Source organism: Panicum hallii, chromosome 3, assembly GCF_002211085.1.
Source record: "Panicum hallii strain FIL2 chromosome 3, PHallii_v3.1, whole genome shotgun sequence".
NCBI lineage: Eukaryota > Viridiplantae > Streptophyta > Magnoliopsida > Poales > Poaceae > Panicum > Panicum hallii.
Window position 1 is genome coordinate 20667832 of NC_038044.1, and position 21470 is coordinate 20689301.

Genomic DNA, 21470 nt, shown 5'->3' on the forward strand with positions numbered 1-21470 from the left:
TGCCAAAAATCAGATTGCTCACTCTACCAGATTAGCTTGCATTTCTTTTGTTTTGTTTCTGAAATTTTCACACACGTTCGTGCTTCCCGTTGGTCATGTAGATGGACAAGAGGAAGATTAAAAGCAGAAAATTAGCTCTGATGCTCATTGTTAGCTGCGCCACATATGTAACTTGTTGTATGGTGGTTCTATTTGTGATGTCTAGAGTACAAAGTAAAAGAAAGCGTATTACCTATGGACCAATGGAGGAGAGGGATAAATTTAGTATCGACTATCTCAATATAAAAATTTATAAGGATGATACAGTCTCAACTAAAATGATAAGGTTTAAGAGAAAATCTTTCTTTCGATTGTGTCAACTTTTGAGGGAACGAACTTTACTCCGTGACACTGTACATGTATGCATCGAGGAGCAGCTTGCTATTTTCTTGAATACAGTTGGACACAACCTGAAGAATAGGGTAGTTGGTACAAATTTCATGCACCAGACTCTATTTTTTTTTCTTTTTTCATGCACCAGACTCGGGGATGTTAAAGGCATGCGAAAACTGAGACCCGTTCATGAATCATGACATACTCTTTATTCTAAATATAAGCCATTTTTAGTTTTGTGTTGACTCAAACTAATAAGATTGGTCAAGTTTATACGGAAGAGTGTAATTGTTTAGGCATCTATCAAATCAAAGGAATACACTAGGAAAATATGTTTCATAATAGATAAAATAATACTAATTTGATATCTTAACTGTTTTTCAAGGCATTTTTTTCAAAGAAAATATCTCAATTTTCATTATTATTCTTTTCATTGAGTTTAGATATTTTGGCTTAAGACAAAACTAAAAATGATTATATTTCAGGATGGAGACAGAAAGTTTGGAACTCTCGCATGATAACTATGCATGTACCCCATGCTAATACGATTTTATGTTCGTAGCATGCTTCTCACGAAAATATTTATACAAATCTAATTTCTGCTTGATTTCGTGGTATTCTTACGTGAAATATAAAATGTGAAACGCTCCGCCGCACCCCCCCCCCCCCCCCGCCCCGGCGGCAGAGGGCTGTACAGAGATCGGCCAGGTCCGTGCGCGCGTCCCCACGCACAGACCGTGCTCAGATATACTTGCGGTGTTTGAACTGCTGCTGCCGATGCTAACTTGAATAGCAGCGTGAGCAATTTGATGGTGTTGTGTGCCATTCTATCCGCGTTCAGTGTATGGTTCTTGTTCTGAAAATCGGCGTGCTTATCCTGTTCTCTGAAACTCTGAGTGACTGTCTGACTCTGAGGTGGAGGAACTGAGCAAGGATGCGTGTGACCAACTGCAAAGCTATCCTGCTAATCTATTCTGGTAATCTGGTATTGCCAGGTAATCTCTTCCGTTTCTATGCTTCTAGGTGCAGGTTGCCTGCAAGGCTATGGTTCCAGTTTATTGCTGTCCGAACATTGCGCTAACCAGCCTTGCTGAGAGCTCGAGGGAAAAGTTGATGTCTGCTGATACCCAGTGCAAAGGGAAACTACAGGATATGATCTGCACAACTCGCTCCAAGACATCTCTACAGATGACGCACCTCAGCTATCCCAGAAGATCATTGCCGACAACTCCTGTCAGGGGGAGGAACAACTGATGACGTCAGAGGTGGGCAGAGCTTCGGATTCTGTCAGACAAGACGAGTTGTGGAAAGATCTCAGGACGGTATTGAGTATTGACTATGCGAGGAGAACTGTTTGCGATATTGTTAGTTGTTGGACCGTTGAACCCTGGTGCATACTTGCATAGTTTGTAATCCTGAATGCAACTCTCCCAAGTTTTGTAGCTCAGCCTGAAAAGGCCTGGAGGAAATAATGTCATATACACTGAAAACAGGTCTGCAGCTTGTGTAGTATGAAGAGTTACTGCAAATGTATACTAGTCTTCTATTACTTCATTTTGCCTTCTTCGTATCCTTCCTCAGTAATATAAGTAATTAGTGTTTGTCCATGATTTCAGCCCCAGGACGCTGATCCCCAAAGGCCCAAACAAGAACGAATCCTGTGCTTTTTTTCACATGCACTAATCCATGTACTCCAGGACACTGATCCCAAAAGTCCGAATCAAGTACGAAGCACTCTGGCATTGACTTTGCCTTTCTGAACGAAATTCATAGTTCACTCTGAGACGCACATCTCTGCATTGGCATTGCATCAGACTGAATGACCAACCATGCTATTTTCCAACTGGAAGCTAAAGGTGGTGAGGTGGATGTCCATATTGCTGCCGCTGAACGTCCTCGGTGTTGTGTGAGCCTTTCACTCGTGCAAATTCCACTGAAATAATGCAAAGCTGGATTTATAAGTCCTACAAATACTCAAATGCTGATACCAGGGGTGTACTCATGCAAAACTAGACTGCAAAACTATTGTACTAAGCACGACTTTCACTGAAAATTTGTCCAAATTTGCCAATGAATAGCAGAATACAGATGCAAGAATACACATGAATTACATGCCACGTACAGTCTTTGAGAAAGCGACCAAATTAATTCGATCAAATTGAAAGCATATCTACTCATGTGCACACGAAGATCAGGCCGCAGCAGAAGCGACGTCGAGGATGCCGATTGTTCAGCTCGCACGTCACATCGGAAGATCCATGGTCGGCTGTCGTCTGCGTGTGCGTGTCAATCTCGTCCGTTGGGACCTGGGACCCGTGACTCCAGCCAATCTGTTCCTGCGTCAACGTAGATGGAGACTACTTTGGACGTCTCCCGTTCTGGTGGCACCAAGTGCCGGCATACAGCCAAACACTGTTCTAAGACTGAAAACAGTTTAGCACTTACTTCAGATCCGTTGACGTGTTCATCTTCGAGTACAACGACCTTATGATCTTCAGAAGATTCAGTAACTGACCATTTACTGCACCAACTGTATTCGCGAGAAATCATATGCTTGTGGAGTTACAAAGACGCACGGCTCTCAAGATTTGCTGCTATATTACAATTTACAAATGCAAACATGTTATATGGGTTGCAATTGATACACAAAATCATATTCAGTAAAAAACAGTTGTGCACTCAAGATGAGTTTTATTTGATCTTTGCCAAAGGGCAAATGCACCTCATCGCCCTTGACAGTTTTCAAGCCTCACAGAGCCGTCAGTACAATATCAGACGACATTAGCACACGAGACATATACACACTTAAATTACATAACTCAAGCTGGTGAGCTTCCCTTTGCCACTCAGCAACTGGATAGGAATTTCCTGATCAGTAGTAAGTAGTAAGCCTTCATTGTGGAGCAGGAGTGAGCTCCTCTTGAACAACTCAGCTAGAGATCTCTAGTTATCCCTAGCAATTAGTAAGCAGCTCTCTCATTCAAACTTGGAGCAGGTCGCTGGCACTAATATTGCAGCAACCTCCGAGTTAGTAGCTTGCGAGCATCAACCTCGCCATTAGTGTAACCACTAACTGCAAAAGATACACAAAAGAAAAATGGAAGTTAGAGTAATGAAATTGTTAGTACAACTGAACTATTTGCCAGGAGCAACATTTTAGAACATGTTCTTACCTCTAATGTCATCAGTTGCAGGCTTGGACAGGCCTTGTGGGTGTGATGCTTTTCTTATCATCCTCATCATGGGGCAGGACGGTTTCAAAGGCCTGGACAAGAAGCTCCACTTTCTTCTTTCGAGCAGGAGCTAAATTTGTCACTGCCCTCCTAAGCGCATAATCGATCATCCATTCCTCAGCATTCTTCCGCTCATCCATCATTTGGTGCTTCAGGTCAACCTTCTCTGCATCTGGATCCAACTCCAGAGGAAGAAAGTTCGGTGCGCGCGGATTGAAACCTCGCAGGTATTCCTCCTCTTCAGGGGTCCTCCTCCTCCTGGAGATGATCAGTTTATTCCTTGGACATGTGGCTGACTCGGAAGGATCAAAATATACATCTCCCTTGAGGTTCATCCCGCTGAATGCACCGCATATGTCGTCAATAGAAGGTTCTTTTGCATCAGCAAAATCTGCTGGTATTTGCAAAGATTGGTCTGCTTCTTCAGCAGCACAAATATCTTCACAAGCATCAAGTTTTTGCAAACCTGCTTCTTCAGTAGCACGAAGATCTTCACAAGCATCATGTTTTGGCATGGTAGTATCCTTTTGCAAACCGTCACTAGCATGTATGATATTAATATCTCCATCAGCTTCATGAGGCATAGCAGGTTTTAGAGAAGCACTTCCCGATTCACATGCTGTAATTTCAGATTTCTTTTGACCACCTGCAGTGTTAATCCCATCCTCATCTTCTTGAATTACATCTGATTCCACTTGAGTGCCTTCTGAATGACAAGTGGTAACCTCATATTCATTTTGAGTGCCATCCCTGACATATGCAGAGCTCTCATCATGATCAGCTTCTTGACCAATAACAGATTCTTCAAAAACATCTTCTGATATGCATTTAGAAATCCTGGAATCATTTTCATGGCCATCGCTGATGGCAATAACTGCCGACTCACTTGTGGTAATCTCAGATTCATTTTGCGCACCAGAACTGACATTTGCAGAGCTATGACTCTGACCAGCTTCTTCAGCAATGACAGATTCTTTGGAAGCATCTTCCAAGTTGTATTTGGAGATCTCCAAATCATCTTGAGCATTATTACTGATATATGCAGAATCAGCGTCTCCTATGGCTTCTTGAGCATCAGAACTGACATTTGCAGAGCTATCACTCTGATCAGCTTCTTGAGCGATAGCAGATTCTTTGGAAGTGTCTAGTGATATGCTTTTGGTGATTTGCAAATCACTTTGAGCATCACCACTGTAACATGCAGATTCATCATCTTCTGCAGTGTCTTGATCAGTACCAGATTCTTCAGAAGCATCTTCCAAATTGCATTTGGTAATTTCTGGCCCCATTTCAGCGCCATCTGTAACATTCTCTGCATTATCGTTTAGCCCACTTTTTTCAGTGGCGTTGGATTCTTCAGAAGCATCCTTCGACTTGCATGTGGTAATATCCAGTTCCACTTGAGCATCATCGACACATGTGGAGATACCACCCCGGTTGCTTTCTTGGGAATTACCAGATTCTTCAAAACCTTCTTCCAATTTGCAGGTGGTAATTTCCATTTCCTTTGGAACCATGTCATCGATGGAGCCATCTTGATAGGTTTTCTGAGCTGTAGCAGTTTCTTTAGAGGTAACTTCAAGTTTGCTTCTTGTGATACAAAATTCCTTTTGAGCATCATTGTGGCCATCTGCAGGGGCGCCGTCTTGTTCAAATGCATCATCCACAGTGCCAACATATTGTTCAAATGCATTGTCTGCAGTGCTATCATCTGGATTCAAACACATGGTCATCAATAGATAGTCTCTCGATGTCAACATACAAAAACTAAAGGCCTCTTTTACGGCGCACAATACTACCACTTGGTAGTATGTAGTATAGAAAAGATCCAACCGTCCATTAGAAGAGGTAAGATTGTTATTAGTAACTTAATATAAATTAAGGATAATTTTTATAATTTTTTGCAATTTTGTCTATTGCAACCATTTTTGGCATGTTGCAGCACTTTTAGGCCGTGCATTACGGGTGAAACCTTTTAGTGAAATGATTTTTCCTATATTACCCTTATATTACCTATACTACCTTACTACCTAGATATACTATCTCATACTACTGATCAATGTTTCAGTGGTATAAGAAAATCTTGACTGTTCAATGTTTACATACGAGTCCTCTTCAGACAGTAGCATTTGAAGTGATAAATTTTACCTTCTGGGACAGCTCTGGAGGTTACTTCCTCGGAGAAATCCTCTCTGCATCCATCAATAGAGATAGTATCCTCAGAAATCTCCATCTCATAATCATCATCTGGCGTGCTTTCTTCATCCTCTGCGTCCTGCTCCTGGATGACCTCTGATTCGCCATCAGATTCCACGCTGCATTCATCATCATTTGCTTCTTGATCCTCGGAAGTATCCTCTTTGCAGCTTTCTTCCAGGATAGTATCCGCCCATCCTGCTACTTCTTGATCAGGAATCTCTGATTTGTAGACATCTTCAGAGAGCTGCTCTTCTGCCATTCTTTGTCCAGCAGATGCCTCCCCACAACACTTGTCCAGGATGTTGTCTTCATCTCTTCCATCTGCCTCCTGGCATGCCTCCAATCTGCAAGCAACATCTTGATCTGAGATGATCTCTGATCCACTGACCAAATTAGAGGCGTTCTCCACATAATCTTGTTCCTGTTCTTCAGCAGCATCTTCTTCGAAATCATCAGCCAATCTGCCAGATGTTCGTTGTTCCACTTCTTGCTCCGCAGAGATCTCTGCCCCACCAGCCTCCTCCTCTCTCATCCTCTGTTCTTCCGCGATCTCATCATCCAAGCTATCATCGTATTCGTATCCGTGGTACCTCATCCACGGCAACTCCTCGACAAAATCACTGCTGGTGTCAGCTCCGCTGCACTCTGACAAGCTGTCCCTGAAGGCACCGTGCTTCTCCTGGAACCTCAGGTGAGGCTCAGGGTCACCATCATTGCAAACAGCAAGATCCTTGCCCTTCTCGCTGTCCTCATCCGCGCCACACCGATCGAAAACGACGAACTCCATCCTCCGCACCGTGGCGTCCATCTCGTCCAGGGACATGTCGCTGCAGCTCATGTCCGAGCTCACCCTCGGGCCGGCGTACACCTCGACGAAGAAGTCGCCGACGGCCTCCTCGTCGATCAAAGGCGCGATCTTTGCGCCTCCACCTCCGCTGCCGCCGCTGCTCTTCTCCCCTGATTTCTTGCGGAACGCCGAGACGCCCTTGAGCTTCATGCTCTGCTGCGTCTTGATGAGCCGCCGGCGCGACGCGAGGAAGCTCCGGAGAGGCACGGCCGGTGAGTGCCTGTGGCCGTTGAGGGAGCAGTAGGTGTAGGGGCACACGCGCAGCGCAGCGGGGCCCTCGGCGTCGGTGGCGCCCGGCGCGAGGTCGAGCGCGTCGGGGAACTTGACCTCCTTCATGGTCGATGAGCACGTGGCGCGGCCCAGGCCGGAGCCGGAGACGGGCGCCTCCTCCGGGAACAGCACCTTCCCCCTGGTCAGCACCCGCACCGCCGGCCTCCGCGTCGCGGGCGACGCCGACGCCACCGTCATCCGCCGTGCTGGCGACGCCGACGCCGACACCGACGCCACCGTCATCCGCCGCGCTGGCGACGCCACCGGCCGCCCGCGGCGCCCGGCCTTGGCATCGGAGCTGCTGGTGCCCCTCATGTAGCTGGGCACCGACGCCGGCGCCGGCGACATGGCCGCGCCGCCGCGGTTCCACGGGCGGCCCGGCTCGTCCAGGAAGCTGCCCCTGGGCTTGGACGGAGGCGTCAGGAGCGGGTCCTTGGGCTTCTTCTTGGGCGCCTCCTTGCTCCGCACCATGGCGGCTACTCCCTCGGCGTCCGCGGCGACGGCAGCTTCTGAGATTCCTTCGCCTCTTGCAAGTTAATCCTCCGCTGGATTTCTCCTTGGCTTGCTGATACCAACGGTTTCTTTTCGCAAGTTCTGTTCTTGTTGAAACTGGAGGCTTGCTTGTACCTGTTGGCTTCTTGCGTTGAAGGACGGCACGAAAGCAAGCCAAAGCGAAGCAAAGGTGATGTGAACTGAGGGGGGAGGTTGGGAGGTGGGAGAAGGAAGGCAGGGGGAAGGGGATTAAGGGAGGGACAAGACTTCACTTGATTGAGAGGAGAGCACAAGGAAAAGGTGGAAGAAAAGAAAGAAGGTTTGCGAGGGACGGCGATGGTGATGGTGGTCTGGTCACTGGTGGATGGAAGATGGATCGGGGGAGCCGAAGACAGTGGGTGGGCGGCTCAAAGCGGCCGTCATCTTTGAGACTTCCAGAGGAAGGTGAGGTCCACCGAGAATTTTGACAACGGGCGTGCATCTTATGGGGCGGCCATTCTGGGGCCGTTTCTGCGTTGGCTTTTTTTTTTAAGGAAAAGGGTTCCCCTGCTTTAAAGAAAGCAATTAAACAGAGTATCGGGGTTATCAGTTTACAGTCGGGGTTACCAGTTTACAGTTCGATCGAACGAAAAGAAACTCTCAACTCCCAAAAATATAAGGGGATGTTTGCTTTAGAGAGATTTATTATAAGCCTATAAGTCTCTCCTATGGAGGGATTTATTATAAGCCTAAAATAGTATTTGGTTGTAGCGGTTTATAAAAACTCTGTAGTTGGTAATAATGTTTCTACCCCTCAATGATGCTCCTGTAGATGAGTGAGACAACGGTAGGAAGGAAGGAGGAGAAGTTTTGGTGGGACCTACAGAAAATAAGCCCAATAAGTATCCCTTGGAGGAGCCTGCAGGGCTTATGAGACTAAACTTCACCTATAAGCCTTCATATTTGGATAAAAAGAGATTTATTAGAGGTTTATTGGTGGGGCTTATAATAAACCCCTCCAAACCAAACACCTCCTAAACCTAAAACTAAAAAAAATTCTTCAAAACCCAAAGCTAAATGTACAAGAGACGCTAAGATAAGATCACATGAAAGAATCTTTAGCTGTTCGCTTCCTCAGCTTCTCTAAGAAAGGTTCTGTCCACCCTCACTTGCGCCCCCCATTCTTCATCCTTAGCATGTTCACCCTCTCGTATTAGCACTTTCCACTTCTGCAAATACATATTAGATTTAAACAAGAGCTCAGCAGGGAACTGTGGAAATTTTGCCCTCGATAGCCCGCTTGTTGCGTGCCATCCAGAGCGTCCAAAGTACTATCGTCAGAAGAAACAATTTAGAGATGTAATCTCGACACCCCAGCGGGATCCAGTTGTCAAGAAAATCTTGCCAACTCGTAGGAGCCCGGTCCCAACCATAAGCTTCATTAAAGCAAGACCACACAAATTTGGTTAGAATGCAAGAGAAGAAAATTTGCTAAACTGTTTCTAACTGTTTCTACTAAGTGTAACTTTAATAATGCAGATATAAAGTCCGTTTACAGTAGTATATCAAATTAAACATATTTAGCCTTAATAATCAATTTCTTAAATGGCATATAGATTGGCGTGATAAGATTCATATATTATGAAGTATTTTTTTATTAAATTTAGTAACACGAATTTGCGTTGTCGATTATATACAATTTCTGATATTGATGCTCAAGGTTGAAAAAGCAACTTATATCTGTGGTTAGAGGAAGTATAAGTCAACTAGAATTTCTCATCTCCTCAATCGGTAGGGACTAACCAGTGGCGGCGCAAGGGTTAAACATTTGGGTTCAAGATTAGAGAAAGCTCTTTAAGAAGGAGGCTGGCACCATGGAGAAGACAAATACTAGGACAATTGCTATGGAAATTTTTTTTGAGGATTCATCAAAATGTGTGTTAGCTCGGTGGAGTTAGAGCAGTCGTTGCTTGCTCGATGCAGGAGGATGCCCCAATAAACTTTTAGGTTGTTTCGAGTGTTTTTTACTACAATAGAATAGTGATATGCCCTGTCGTATATGAAGGTCAGCTCTTTATGAAACGTAGATCTATGATTAGATCTTGCTTACGTTCTAGAAGTATGAAGTATGAGTTGATATGTGAGAGTTGTGCCGTATTGCGCTATCACATACTACAGCTTGTAGCATAGAGTCGTGGCCTAAAAATAATTTGGGGATCCTGGTCCTGTCACATGATTGAGACAACGGTTGATATGGTTTCCAACCAGTTCAATAACTAGCATACCAATCAAATTTTGTGCAGATGAGACGATTGTGTGAACATTTTCATGTTAACTCTAATAAGCCGTTTATTGTATGATGTAGAGTATCTCTATGCATCATTATATGACTTAGTGCCGCTAACCTCTTCTTCTCTTGTTTTTACCCGCTTTGTGCGCACGAAATGAATGATAGTAGTCTTACAAACATACAACTTATATTTTCAAATACAATAAATGAAGGGCAACAAAATCATCGTTTAATCTATTTGCGTAAGTCGTTGAAGTATATAAGTATAAAACCACCGACTATAAACCGGAGCAGCTCAGATTTAATTATGGAAGGAAAATATATGTAAGATCAGGGCTGTTCTTGAAGTTTCATCTCGCAGGATCCAAAAAGGCTAAACGGGGACGTCAAGATAAGATGCTGACGTTGATATCCACAGTACTGATTGAGATTTGCAATAAGCTTTCGTGGGGATTATTGGTCTTTAATTATAGTGCATGGCGCGGGGCCCAGGTCAGTATTTACATTGGATTCTGATGCTGGAGCACCAAGAGAAGAAAAGGTCCGACTCCCTCTTGGCGCAATTCACTGGCCGAAACGCCGAAGGCGCAAACAACGGTCATGGCTATAATGAAAAAGATCAACCGGGTCTGTAGACCAAAAAAATTGTCCGAAAATTCAAGTAACACAGTCCAGTCACTTGAAGGCTAAATACTTCATAGTTTCTAAAATTTCAAAAAGAAAAAAATTCGCGGAGGCTTTGTCTACCTTCACTGAGGTTTAACCATGTAGGAGTAACTAATGCTAACCTAAAAAAATTCTTACATACTACCTCCATATGGAGTTACAATTCATAGATGTACATCTAAAAAAATAAATTGTAATTTAGTGTGTGTTCGTTTCCTCCCCTCTAAAGTTTAGACCCGTCACATCAAAGAGAATCTTACTATTTATAAGTATTAAATAAAATCTGTTTATAAAATTTTTTGCACAGATGGGTGCTAATTCGCGAGACAAATTTAATGAGCCTAATTAATCTATAATTTGCCACAGTGATGCTACAGTAATCATCCGCTAATCATGGATTAATATACCTCATTAGATTCGTCTCGCGAATTAGCCCTGGGATTCTACAATTAGTTTTGTAATTAGACTTTATTTAATACTTCTAAATGATAAGATTCTTTTTGATATGATACCTCTAAACTTTAGACCTTAGGAAATAAACACATCCTTATAATGGAGGGAGGGTTAGCCTATTTTCAGACCATCGCAGAGGGTTGGCTTGTTTTCGGGATCGACGAGAAGCTTCTCGGCAGACTGATGCTGTTCCTGGTCTGTACAACTCCATGTTTGATGATGGTTTCTTAATCCGATGGCCTGAGACGAACCAATCATTAGAGCATCCATGGCAAGCAAAGCCCTGAAACTGAAAGCCACAGCTGATCCCTGGATCGCCATCCTCATCTCCTGTCTCTTGGACGGATCCATGGCAGTACTAGTATAATCCATGGTTGATAGAGCTGATGTCAGTGACGCACGCAGCCAGCGCACGTGTAGCGAGCGAACCAAATCTCCGGCAGCCGTATGTGACAAGAAAAAAAGAGTCAAAATATTTTTTTTTCTCAGTCCTCGCTCGCTTCAGCTGCCCAGCCAGCGATCTTCTGGCGTGGACTCGACCTGGCAACAAAAAAATAAAATGAGCGAGAGGGAATATTAGGTACGGCGCCCATCTTTCTTCTCCCCTTCTGATTGCTTGATGGCACGGCGTCCTTTTCACGAACCCTAACTAACATTAACCGATACGCGAGCGCTGCAGATTGAGCTTGAGCGGCCGCTAACTTCCGTCTCGCTTGCGTGGCATACCAAGCTAGAGCCTGCAAGAGTACAAGCGCCGCGGCCTGATTGCTTTATGACGTCCGAAAGGTGCCAAACAAGAACTGTTTGCTTTTGGTTTTTTTGATGTGCTGACCAAATGTCTCAGATTAAAGTGCTGTTGCCCCCCATTCGGTGCTCGGATTTAGATGCATAATTGTAGGTTGGTGTAGCAAATTTAGATGCATAATTTTATATTATGGATCTATAGACACAATGTAATGTATATCTAGATATATTGTAAAATCTATGCACATAGATTTGCCAAAATGATCTATATTTTGGAACGGAGAGGTACACCAAATATCCGTGCTCTTTTTTCTTTTTGATGACTGGGAGATATGCTCTGGATGGTAACCAGTTACTCTTGGTCAGACTATGGAGCAAATCTTCTACTACAAACAGAGCACCAGCAAGTAGCAATTGTTTGTGTTTTGCTTGCTTCTACGCGCACCGTGCACGTACCAGCGATGCCGTGCGGTGCCAGCACGGTGGAGGCAGGGTACGCACCGTCCCGGGCGTCGCAGCGAGCGAGCACACGGATCGGACGGTAGCTTCGGTTAACCACACTCTCCGGGGACGCGGCAGGACCAGGAAACTTTTCTACTCCTACTCGTCTCTACTACCAACCCGCCAACCACGCCAGCCACAGGACGCGCGCAGCTGCAGCTGCAGCTGCAGCTGCTCCAGCAGCGCGGACGGAGGCGGCCTGCGGCCACGCTGCCCAGCACCGCGCGGGCCGCGGCAGCGCAGAGCCCCAGATCCGGAGCTCGCGGAGCGCACTGGCGCGTCATCCCGTGGCGTCTCGTCGCGCTCGCTCGCACCACCCGGCGGCCGTTGGTGCTCCGCGGCGCGCGCACCGAGGGAGGGACCGAGCGGCCGGGAGCCGTTGGCATCGTCGCGACCGGGGACAGGAACACGGGGGGCGACGCCAACGCGCGCGCGGCGTGGTGGCTCGCTGCCTTGTTGGGTTGGTGCCTGGCGCGGAGCGCGCTCGGGCGCCGGGGAAATGAGTGCGCGCACGGGGGGCCTGGCCTGACCTGCCCGCGTCGCAACGGCTAGTCGGTTCAAACCACCTGCTGCCCTGGGGGGCACGGCTCGCCCCCGCCCGGTGGCGCCACCGGCAGGCAGATGCAGCAGAGCAGAGCCCACTAGCGACAGAGACAGGCAGGCCACGGTGTGCCTTTGGGCCCTTTTCCTGCAGGCAATTGGAGGTGCGTGCCCCCACGCGACGCCACTGGGCACTGGCCCTCCCCCCAGCCGGTTGTTGTCGTTACGTACCCACTGGCGCGATCGAGTTGGGTGACGACGACGGTGATTTCCTCTCCGCGACCCTGTCCTCTAGCGCTGCGTGCTGCCCGCCCGAGTCCAACTCCAACGGCTACTGCCTGCGGTCAGCAGCGAACTGGCTACGAGTAGCCCTTTTTCTAGTACTGCAGACAAGCCACAGTGTGCTGCAGGGCTGCATGCTGACCTGGCTGCAGTACGTATCATCGCCGTGCAGCTACAGGTTGTTTCTTCAATGCTTTCTTTCCCCCAACTATCTATCGTACACGGCCTAGGCTCGAGCAGGCACGAACCGGAAACGTAAGGATTAGAAACGCAGGCCTAGGGCAGCAGGCCGGCCCGGCACGCGGTGCCGCCTTGAAGCCAAGAAACGGTACTAGCTAGGGCCCTTTTTTTGTCAACGGTGTCCTTAGAGATCTCGGTGACTTTCGAGCTAGGCTGCCGCCTGGATCAAGAACCCCGTTGTTTTTTTGTTTGAAATAAAAAAGAACCCCGTTGTACACGCACGGCACATGCATGATGCATGGCATGGCTGCTCCCTTGGAGTCGAAGGCTCGTCACAGCTTTGACCACAACCGGCAACCGGGGGCCTGCGCAAAGATACTTTACACCATACGCGCTTGTCGTACGGACATGCTTCCGAGTGAAGAATCGCCAGGACGGCCGGCGGAAGGTGAAAAGTCTAGCGGCGAAGGAAGAAGGTGGAAAGGCGGTGCCAGGACGGCACGTCATCGCGGCCGGCAAGCTGCCTTGCACGGCCGAGAGAATCCGAGACGAGGGGGGAGGGGGAGCGTTTCCGCGAGAGGAAAGGAGGAAACGAGCGAGCGGTTCTTGGAAGAAGAAGCGTGTGGCCGTGTGGGCGGCGACCGCGCGGGCCAGCCCAGCAGCTGTGGTCGGCTGGAAAGGCACGCGTGGTCCGGCCCAGAAACGCCCACCGCGCGGCCGTCCCGTACTCCCATTCCCGCTCCATCCCTGTGTGTCCGTCCTCCGAGTCCGATCGCTTTCAGTCCTTCCGGTTCCAGCCGAGGCAACCCACGGACGGGCGGCGCCGCGGCGGGGAAAGTTGCAGCTGCGGCGATGGAGAAGAACGTGTGTTTGCTCCACAATCTTGGCGTTTGGTCGACTTGGTCGGTGGGGTGGTCCGCCACCGCCGCGTGTTCCTGCAAGGACGGATCGGAGGCGAGAGAGAGAGAGGGAGAGGGAAAGGCAGAGCCCCTGAGCCGAGACCGAGACGGCGGGGCCGATCGCCGGCCAGCTTTTTACGCCTTCGTTTACGCCGCCGCCCCGTACTCCCGGAAAAGGACGCGGTCCAGGAGCGGGAACGTGAGATGCGGCTGCGTAGAAAGGCCGCGTGAGCTGGCGGTGTTCGTGTGAGACCATTCCGAAGCTGTCCTGGGGTGAACCAGGTTTCCGATACAAATAGAAATAGCCATCTGAAAGGTGAGATCTGGACCGGCGACTCGGTAGGTGCTGAGACTTCACATTTCAGAGCTGCTGCCGTCAACTTTTCGGGTACAAGATCCATGGCCGCGCCGTGTGTGGAGCGGTAACAATAGACCAAGCAACTAGACCGGCTCCACCAAGCCTAGGTTCAGTGTCAATGGAGGAGAAGGTTCCATTCCAGCAATGCACCGACTCACGCCGCGGGGAAAGCAGCAGGTTGCACACAATTTTGGGCCGCCCGAAGGCAGAGCAGGTCTCTGGGCTTCACTCGGCCGCAGAATGAAGAAATATGCAAGGCTATACACAATAGGAACTTGCTTCCTGCGTTCGCCTTTGTACGTCCAGAAATGCGGACGTGCAAAGGCAAACGCAGAGAAACTGAGCGTACAAGAGGAACGTCTTAAAGAAAACTATACATAATAAAGGAACTTCTTTTTTTCTATTTAGCAAGCTACATGCTGTATGGTATTCGAGCTTCAGTGATTCGTTCGTGGTCTCTGTTTCAAAGCTGGAAGGATTTCCTCAGCGCCGCAAACGCGACTATAAATATCGGCGAGACAAGGAAGAGCATGTACGGGATGACCTGGTCGAGTCCCACCTCGGGCTCGTCCAGGCTCGCGTAGTAGTTCTTCTGCCCGCCGAATTTCGTGAAGTACGTCTCGTAGCCTGTGCTTTTCGGCACCGGCGTGCTGTTCACCTTCATGAAGTCCATTGCCTTCAATTCAGATACGGTCAGGAGAGACAGAAAGGTGTCAGTCAGGTGACCATGCATCGAAGGATAAGGATATTGCTAAAAGGGCATTGCATCAGCTTATCATGCTTAAGCTAGGGTTCTACTTTACTGGAGCGATGAAGGATAGCACAGGATTCGGAGACTTACCTGAAAGCTGAACACAAACATGTTTGCCTTCTTGCTAATCTCGCTATTCGGATGGTTTTTGAGTTTGCTATACATGCTCATTGCTTCCTTGGACCTGCAAAAGTGGGGTGTATATGAAACACATATGCAGCATGAAGGAAATCTCAGATAGCAAACTGCGCCAGGTTAGTTAGTATTCAGAACTAGGAACATGCTAGTTTAACAGGCTAACAGTGCCCATGTTACTCTTAATGAAACTGCAATTTAGTTAAAAGATATATTGTATGTGTATTATGATTTGCGTACTAAACCATTCCTTAGAAGTAACCACATGGGCATTGTGCACAAATGAACATGGAAACATGCAAAAACAATACAGATATTATCTTTTTAATCCAAAAGGGAAATTCAGTGTTATTCAGCATGGAAGCATGAAACGCAGCTTTCATCAGCAGGGCTAAAAAAATTCTGTTCATTTGCATCTCAGCAGGAAAAACATAAAACTTGACTAATAGAGTGATGCAGGGTAAGGGCATAACACAAAACGAAGGGTTACCTGCAGAGTGAATCGAGACAGATTGACCACTGCAAAGCAGCCCTTCCATGGAGTTCAGTCTGCACTTAACTTAATGAGCAAACAAACATATAGTAGGAACTGAGAAGGGCATATAGCAACAAACAATGGCATGGCAGGAATACATGCATACTCGAAGGCACAAATAACATGAGAAAGAAAACAGCCGAAATTCTTTACATGAGTTTAATAGGACAACCATTTTATTGCATACTGTTACCAAAGCTTCTCGTGGCGGTATAGCAATGGACTCCAGAAACATCTGCGACCAGCCTAGGTTCGAAGCTTAGGTACCCTTCTTTAAGACAAAATCAGAGGTATGTCTCTCCCTGTGGTTGAGTTCTTTTGTAGTGCATATTCTTTAAACATCATCAAGGTGACTCTAATATGTAGTAAATATACTACTCTTCTGCTCTTTTGTTGATCAGCTATTTTACAAAATTAGAAGCTCAATATCTTGACCAATTTTAGTAAATGGTTATGCTCTGGCCTCTGAGGCTAGGTTCAGTTGCTACAATATTGCCCCAGTATCTTAAAGTTCAAAGCAATTGAAAGGAGAACCACAGAATAAAAAGCGACTGAACAGATCGGTCAGATCTACCTAAAGTACCAATGTAGTGGTTGGTGATTGATACAGAACATGGCTTCCTCAATTTAGGATGTTGTCGAAGACAGAGTTGGTAAATTATCATATTACAGGGCAGTTTATCTCCCTACTATGTTAAGGAAATAAACCACAGCAAGAATAAAAAAAGAAATAAACCACAGCTACATGTAAGTATGTTTAATTAAACATTCAACAGTAAAGTAATAGACTTCTCACCAAGAATAGGGTTCAGTTGAAAAGTTCATTTTTCTCACCAGAATCCAACGATTCACTAATAATAGAAGAACCACAGATATATATCAACCCAGGACATTTACTAATTTTTCTGGAACATAATATCAGTAATGTAATACCTTAAAGTCCACAGCATTCATCACTTTTTCATAATAAGGCAATGCTTGCTTAAGCCTTCCAGTATTCATCATTTCATCACCTTCCCTCAAGGCCTTCAACATTAAAATTTCAGATCATATACCAAACTCATGTGTATCAAACCGAAGAATGAAAGCTGCTTGAAGATAATACAAAAGTACCAGGTACAGCAAAAGACAACAAGGTTCAAACCAACAGAACGGGAGCGTCTGAGTAAATTAAACTAACGCTGTGGGACATTCATACACATTTTATATACTTGACAAACAACTTTTTACTATGCTGGCAACCTTCAAACCTTGCAGATTGTTTGGAATGGCATTTCACCAAAACAGTCCAATTCCTACGGGAATCAGGAAATATTGTTGCGATGCAAAAGGAGCCTGACTGTGATATAGGAAAAGAAAGATCCTTACAGACAATGGTGGAGCCTCTTTAGGCCAGGGTGAGCGATTGGCTCTAACTCTCCGTTTTTTTTAAAAGTACTGTATTAGTTAATTTACTACCTAAATGTGAAGTATAAACTAATATAGCCCTCTTAACATTTTACGGCAAGAACATTTCTTACAAAGCATTCTAATATTAACAAGAAATTGTTCTAAATGTACCAAGTTCATAGGCAATGCATACAAGTACATGAAACATATAAAAGGCCATGTACGCAGATGTAAAATCGTACTGGAATTATCAGATACAGAATTGTAAAATGATAAACTGTTTTACTAGCATATGATCTCATTAGTGACGCCAGAGCATCATTGGTGCCAAATATACGTTAATCTACACTTGAATCAATTATATTTTCTTGTTAGCTATGCTCTCATTCATTCTCTGTTGACTCTGATCCTTCCAAAAAAATATCTAGGCTACATTCCTAAGGTCGATATTGTCAAATAAAGAAAAAAAAGGTTTGAGCAATCTACCAGTACCTTCACAGTTCAGTAGCCAGTATAAAGGTTGTTTCTTGTCGATAAAAAAGGTCGAATATTTAAAATAAAATGAAACAGGAACAAATTTTCTGAATCATAAGTAAAATTATCATGCGAACTAACTGATAAATAAATCTGAAGTTCTGAACATTACTCCCTCACACAACATAAAAGTGGAAGCACTGAAGGGATAAGAAAGGTCAAGTTAAAACCACTGGAGTAGTCGACTTAAATGGATTTGTGTTTCAGTCAGTACCTCGAGGCACTCTGCCTTTGTCTTTGCATCAATTACCATGTTTTGTCGATTCCTATATGCAGCTATTAGTTCTTTGGTGCGCTTATCCTTGGCTGCCTTTTCTTCTGCACTTTGAGTCTCTCCACCAAGGCGTATATTTCTTCCACCACCATACTAGAAGGAAGGGAAACAAGAAAATCAGATCCAGGCAAACTCAGCATTCAGCAATACAGTAACACATATCACACTATGATCAAACTTCATCAAGAATCAATGATAGATATTATAGAATGGCAACAGTGTCCAAACATGTAGTATATCAGCTAACTGAACCCAAAGTAATGTAGAAAAAAGCAATATTTCTCGAGCAATTTTTAAGTTCATTTCAAAATGTCCTTTCTTAGTGTATCCACAAAACAGGACCAAAGTTCTATAGAAAGAGAGACAATTGTAAAAGTGGCTCTGTTCAATGCTGCTTTGCGATTTCTGAAAGACTGATTATCTAAGTCAAACCAGTCTAGCAAACTAGCAATAGTTGCCTGCTTGTGATTCCTGCAAGTGGTTCTTAGATAATGGCTGATGAGGCACTTAGTATCTAACAAACCAAATAATAAGAATGAGAACATGAAAGATATATGGATTGTTCAGACTAGTTTTTGTGATGGATGATTGCCATTTGCCGCACAAGAATAATATAATGGTTACTGATGTCGGAACTTATGTGCGTTGCCTGATGCCAATGATTTGCATAGTAGTGAGTTTAAGAATTACAGTCAGTATGGAGATTCAAAGAAAAATTTATACCACAAATAATGGAGAAAATTGCAAAAGGATGGATCTAATGGAAAAAAGAATAGCAACAGGATCATAATGTAACAACATAGATGGTAAGTTCATAGTATAGAGCCAAGATATTTCCAATGAATAGACAATTCTTGTCACATTAGAGGAAGTAGAGAGATCATAAGAGCAAAACGTGACTCCAAATATGATCATTATCACAATGGTGGTTTTTGTTAAAAGAGGGGATACATGTTTTCATAGGAAACTTAAAAAAAAAGAGAGAAGCGATCAGATCGTTAGCAAAGGTTGATTTCTCCACAAAGTTCTAATTATTTATGGAAATAAGTGACATGGATGTACCTTCTCAAACCATTTCATTCTAAATTGAAACTGAAGTGGTTGTTACTATTACTGTGGTCGTTTTTACTCTTAAATCATAATTCACCATAACAGCAAAGAAATTGTGTTACTAAAAGAATTTTGTATCTGCAAGTAAGTAAAGATACAAATACAGCTTGTGAAATGTTAGAATTCTATCTTACCGCCTTCGAAATATTTTGTGGCCTTGGAAACATTCCCCATGATCTAACAGTGGGTCTATAAACATCTTCATCTTCTTCTGGTTCAATCACAGTTGAAGGAGGCGCTTTCTCAACCTTGTCAGTTTCGTTTGTTTCACTAGTTGATTGTGAATTCTCTGACTCCCTGTCATCTACTGGTTGGATTTCTGTTGAGGGTTGAGACTTCTTAAATCTGCTAGGGTCTCCAATTATTATCTCCACCTCAGGAAAATCGTCATCCTTCAAAGGCTCAAAAGCTGGAGCCATCCCAGGTGGTGGACCTTTATAACGCTTTTTCTCAAAAAAATCGAGGCCCAAAAAATCAGTCTCATCGAACTCATACTCTCCCTTCTTGCCAAATGTCACATCTTCGCTAAGTAAGGCGTTTTGACCTAAAAGAAAGTCATAATAAGAGCGTTATTAAAATGGATCAAAATCTACTAGTATCGTAAATAGATGGCATTAGGGAAGTGGATCAAAATCTACTAATATCATAAAATCATTACCAATTGTCCATGGGCTGGATCCAATTCATTTTTCAGTGGAAAAGCTATCATAGTAATGAGAACTAACAACTCAAATATGGTGATGAGAGCATTGCCATATGTTTCAATTGTATGTACTAAATGCAATACAAAAGATATACACTGGAAGCATGCATTGGAACTATCTCAAACATATGAACAAATCTGAACCTCCCTACAGAAGGTTCCGAGTGTGATCAATTCTTTACCAAGGAACATAATTCGAGTACACATCAGCTGCTACACCTAGAATACACGATCCCCCTGACACCACCCCAACACTCAACAAAAACAAGTCACGTCGACTCAGAGAAACACTCAGTCTGTAATATCCGTAAATAACGTGCCAATGACCCAATGCGGATAGAACCATAATTCTCAATTTCTCACGGCCCTGAACCAGCGCGGAGATTTCACGACCCAGACTCGTCAGCACATGTCAACAGTCAACACTAAGTCACACCAGCTCACAGTAGTGCTAGTATTATTGAAAACACCAAGCATTTCCATCTATTGCCAACCATCCCTCGTTTCTATTCGAGAGATTTAATCAGCTCACCAAAATCCGGCGATCCTCCCAGCAGCGGCGCCTCACCACCACCAGCGCGCGATCCGGTCCCGTTGCCGTTCCTGTACTCCAGCGCCCGCTTGAAAGCCTCCTTACTGCCGACGTCCCCCGCCGAAGCCTGCGGCTGCGACGGCGGCGGAGGAGGAGGAGGCGTGGGAGTGGGAGGCGGGGCAGGCGACTGGCTCGGGCTGTCCCTCTCCTTCTTATAGGCGGCGGCGCGGGCGAACGCGAGCTTGATGGGGTCCGGCTTCTCGCCCCTCTCGGGCGGCGGGGCGGGGGCGCACGAAGCGGGCGGGCACGGTTGCCTGAGGAGCTTCTGCGACGACAGAGTGAGGGCGGCCGCGGCGAGGAGTTTCCGGGCGGGAGCGGGAGCGGGAGCGGGTGGGAAGGGGAGGCTGCGGGGGGGCGTGGAAGAGAAGATGGAGGATGCCGCGCCCGCCGCGGCCATCGTCTCGGGGGCCGGTCCCGGCGGGATAGGAGGTGATTGGTGGCGGTCGGCGGCGGAAGGCGACAAGCCGAGCGTTTGTTATCCGTTTGCACGCGCGGCGAGCGGTAGACGACGGGAGTGAGCTGCTGCTGGATCGCCGGTCGCCGCTACAGAGCAGATTTTTCGAGTCGGATTTGGTTATTTTTCGAGTCGGAAATTGAATTTCCATCTTTTCGTTACGCCGGGAGGGGAAAGTATCTCCCACGTTAGATGCGGTGAAAAGTAAATGCATTTGCCAAACTTGGCAGTTGGCACAATAAACTTCTCTTGGTCGAACTCATGGACTCATGGGTGCTCGCACACATGTGTCCGTCGATCCCATCTCTTCCATGTGTTTATAAGGTTGGGTATATATGGTTGTGTTTGTTTGGGTGTCTTGTTTGGTACCTGAGTCGGGCCTAGCTAATGCAAAAGTTGGCTGCTAATGAGTAATGAGGCTTGGCTAGCACGTGAAAATCGGCCGTGCTAGCTTGGCCAGGAGCTCGCTCGTGGCACGAAGCTCACCTGTCCCGCGAAGGTAGGGCCGCCGGGCCGCAGTGCCTCCCATCGGCCTGGACTAGCAAGATGGGCTGGGCCCATAAGATAAGGTCCGTACTTATATTATCTTATCATGCGTTCACTGGAAACGGCCTGAAGGCAGCCATCTCATACTATCTGCCGCCGCTTCGTTCCCATCACTGCCTGTCGGTCTATCGCCCTGCTGAAA

The 21470-nt window shown here is 45.9% G+C and overlaps 2 protein-coding genes across 2 annotated transcripts; both read right to left on the reverse strand.

Annotated features, from left to right (window-relative positions):
* Positions 1-3028: 3028 nt before the first annotated feature.
* LOC112884853 (calmodulin binding protein PICBP-like) lies at positions 3029-7844 on the reverse strand. The gene is made up of 3 exons (XM_025950459.1): positions 5754-7844; positions 3546-5316; positions 3029-3445 (listed from the first exon to the last, which is right to left on the reverse strand). Exons 1-2 carry the CDS (start codon positions 7390-7392, stop codon positions 3557-3559), a joined length of 3399 nt encoding a protein of 1132 aa, XP_025806244.1. The 5' UTR covers positions 7393-7844; the 3' UTR covers positions 3029-3445; positions 3546-3556.
* Positions 7845-14493: 6649 nt separating this feature from the next.
* On the reverse strand, positions 14494-20821 carry LOC112885862 (atherin). The gene is made up of 7 exons (XM_025951541.1): positions 20269-20821; positions 19168-19577; positions 17864-18016; positions 16660-16752; positions 15682-15740; positions 15147-15240; positions 14494-14981 (listed from the first exon to the last, which is right to left on the reverse strand). Exons 1-7 carry the CDS (start codon positions 20723-20725, stop codon positions 14769-14771), a joined length of 1479 nt encoding a protein of 492 aa, XP_025807326.1. The 5' UTR covers positions 20726-20821; the 3' UTR covers positions 14494-14768.
* Between the last annotated feature and the right edge of the window lie 649 nt (positions 20822-21470).

Bases quoted from the DNA above. Each gene is read 5' to 3' on its own strand.
- LOC112884853 (XM_025950459.1), bottom strand. From the start codon at position 7,392: ATGGTGCGGAGCAAGGAGGCGCCCAAGAAGAAGCCCAAGGACCCGCTC. The intron at 5,317-5,753 runs GTAAAATTTATC...GTTTGAATCCAG, and splicing joins CTCCAGAGCTGTCCCAGAAG to ATGATAGCACTGCAGACAAT.
- LOC112885862 (XM_025951541.1), bottom strand. From the start codon at position 20,725: ATGGCCGCGGCGGGCGCGGCATCCTCCATCTTCTCTTCCACGCCCCCC. The intron at 18,017-19,167 runs GTAAGATAGAAT...CCTTCCTTCTAG, and splicing joins CACAAAATATTTCGAAGGCG to TATGGTGGTGGAAGAAATAT. The intron at 15,741-16,659 runs GTATTACATTAC...AGTTAAGTGCAG, and splicing joins TGAATGCTGTGGACTTTAAG to ACTGAACTCCATGGAAGGGC.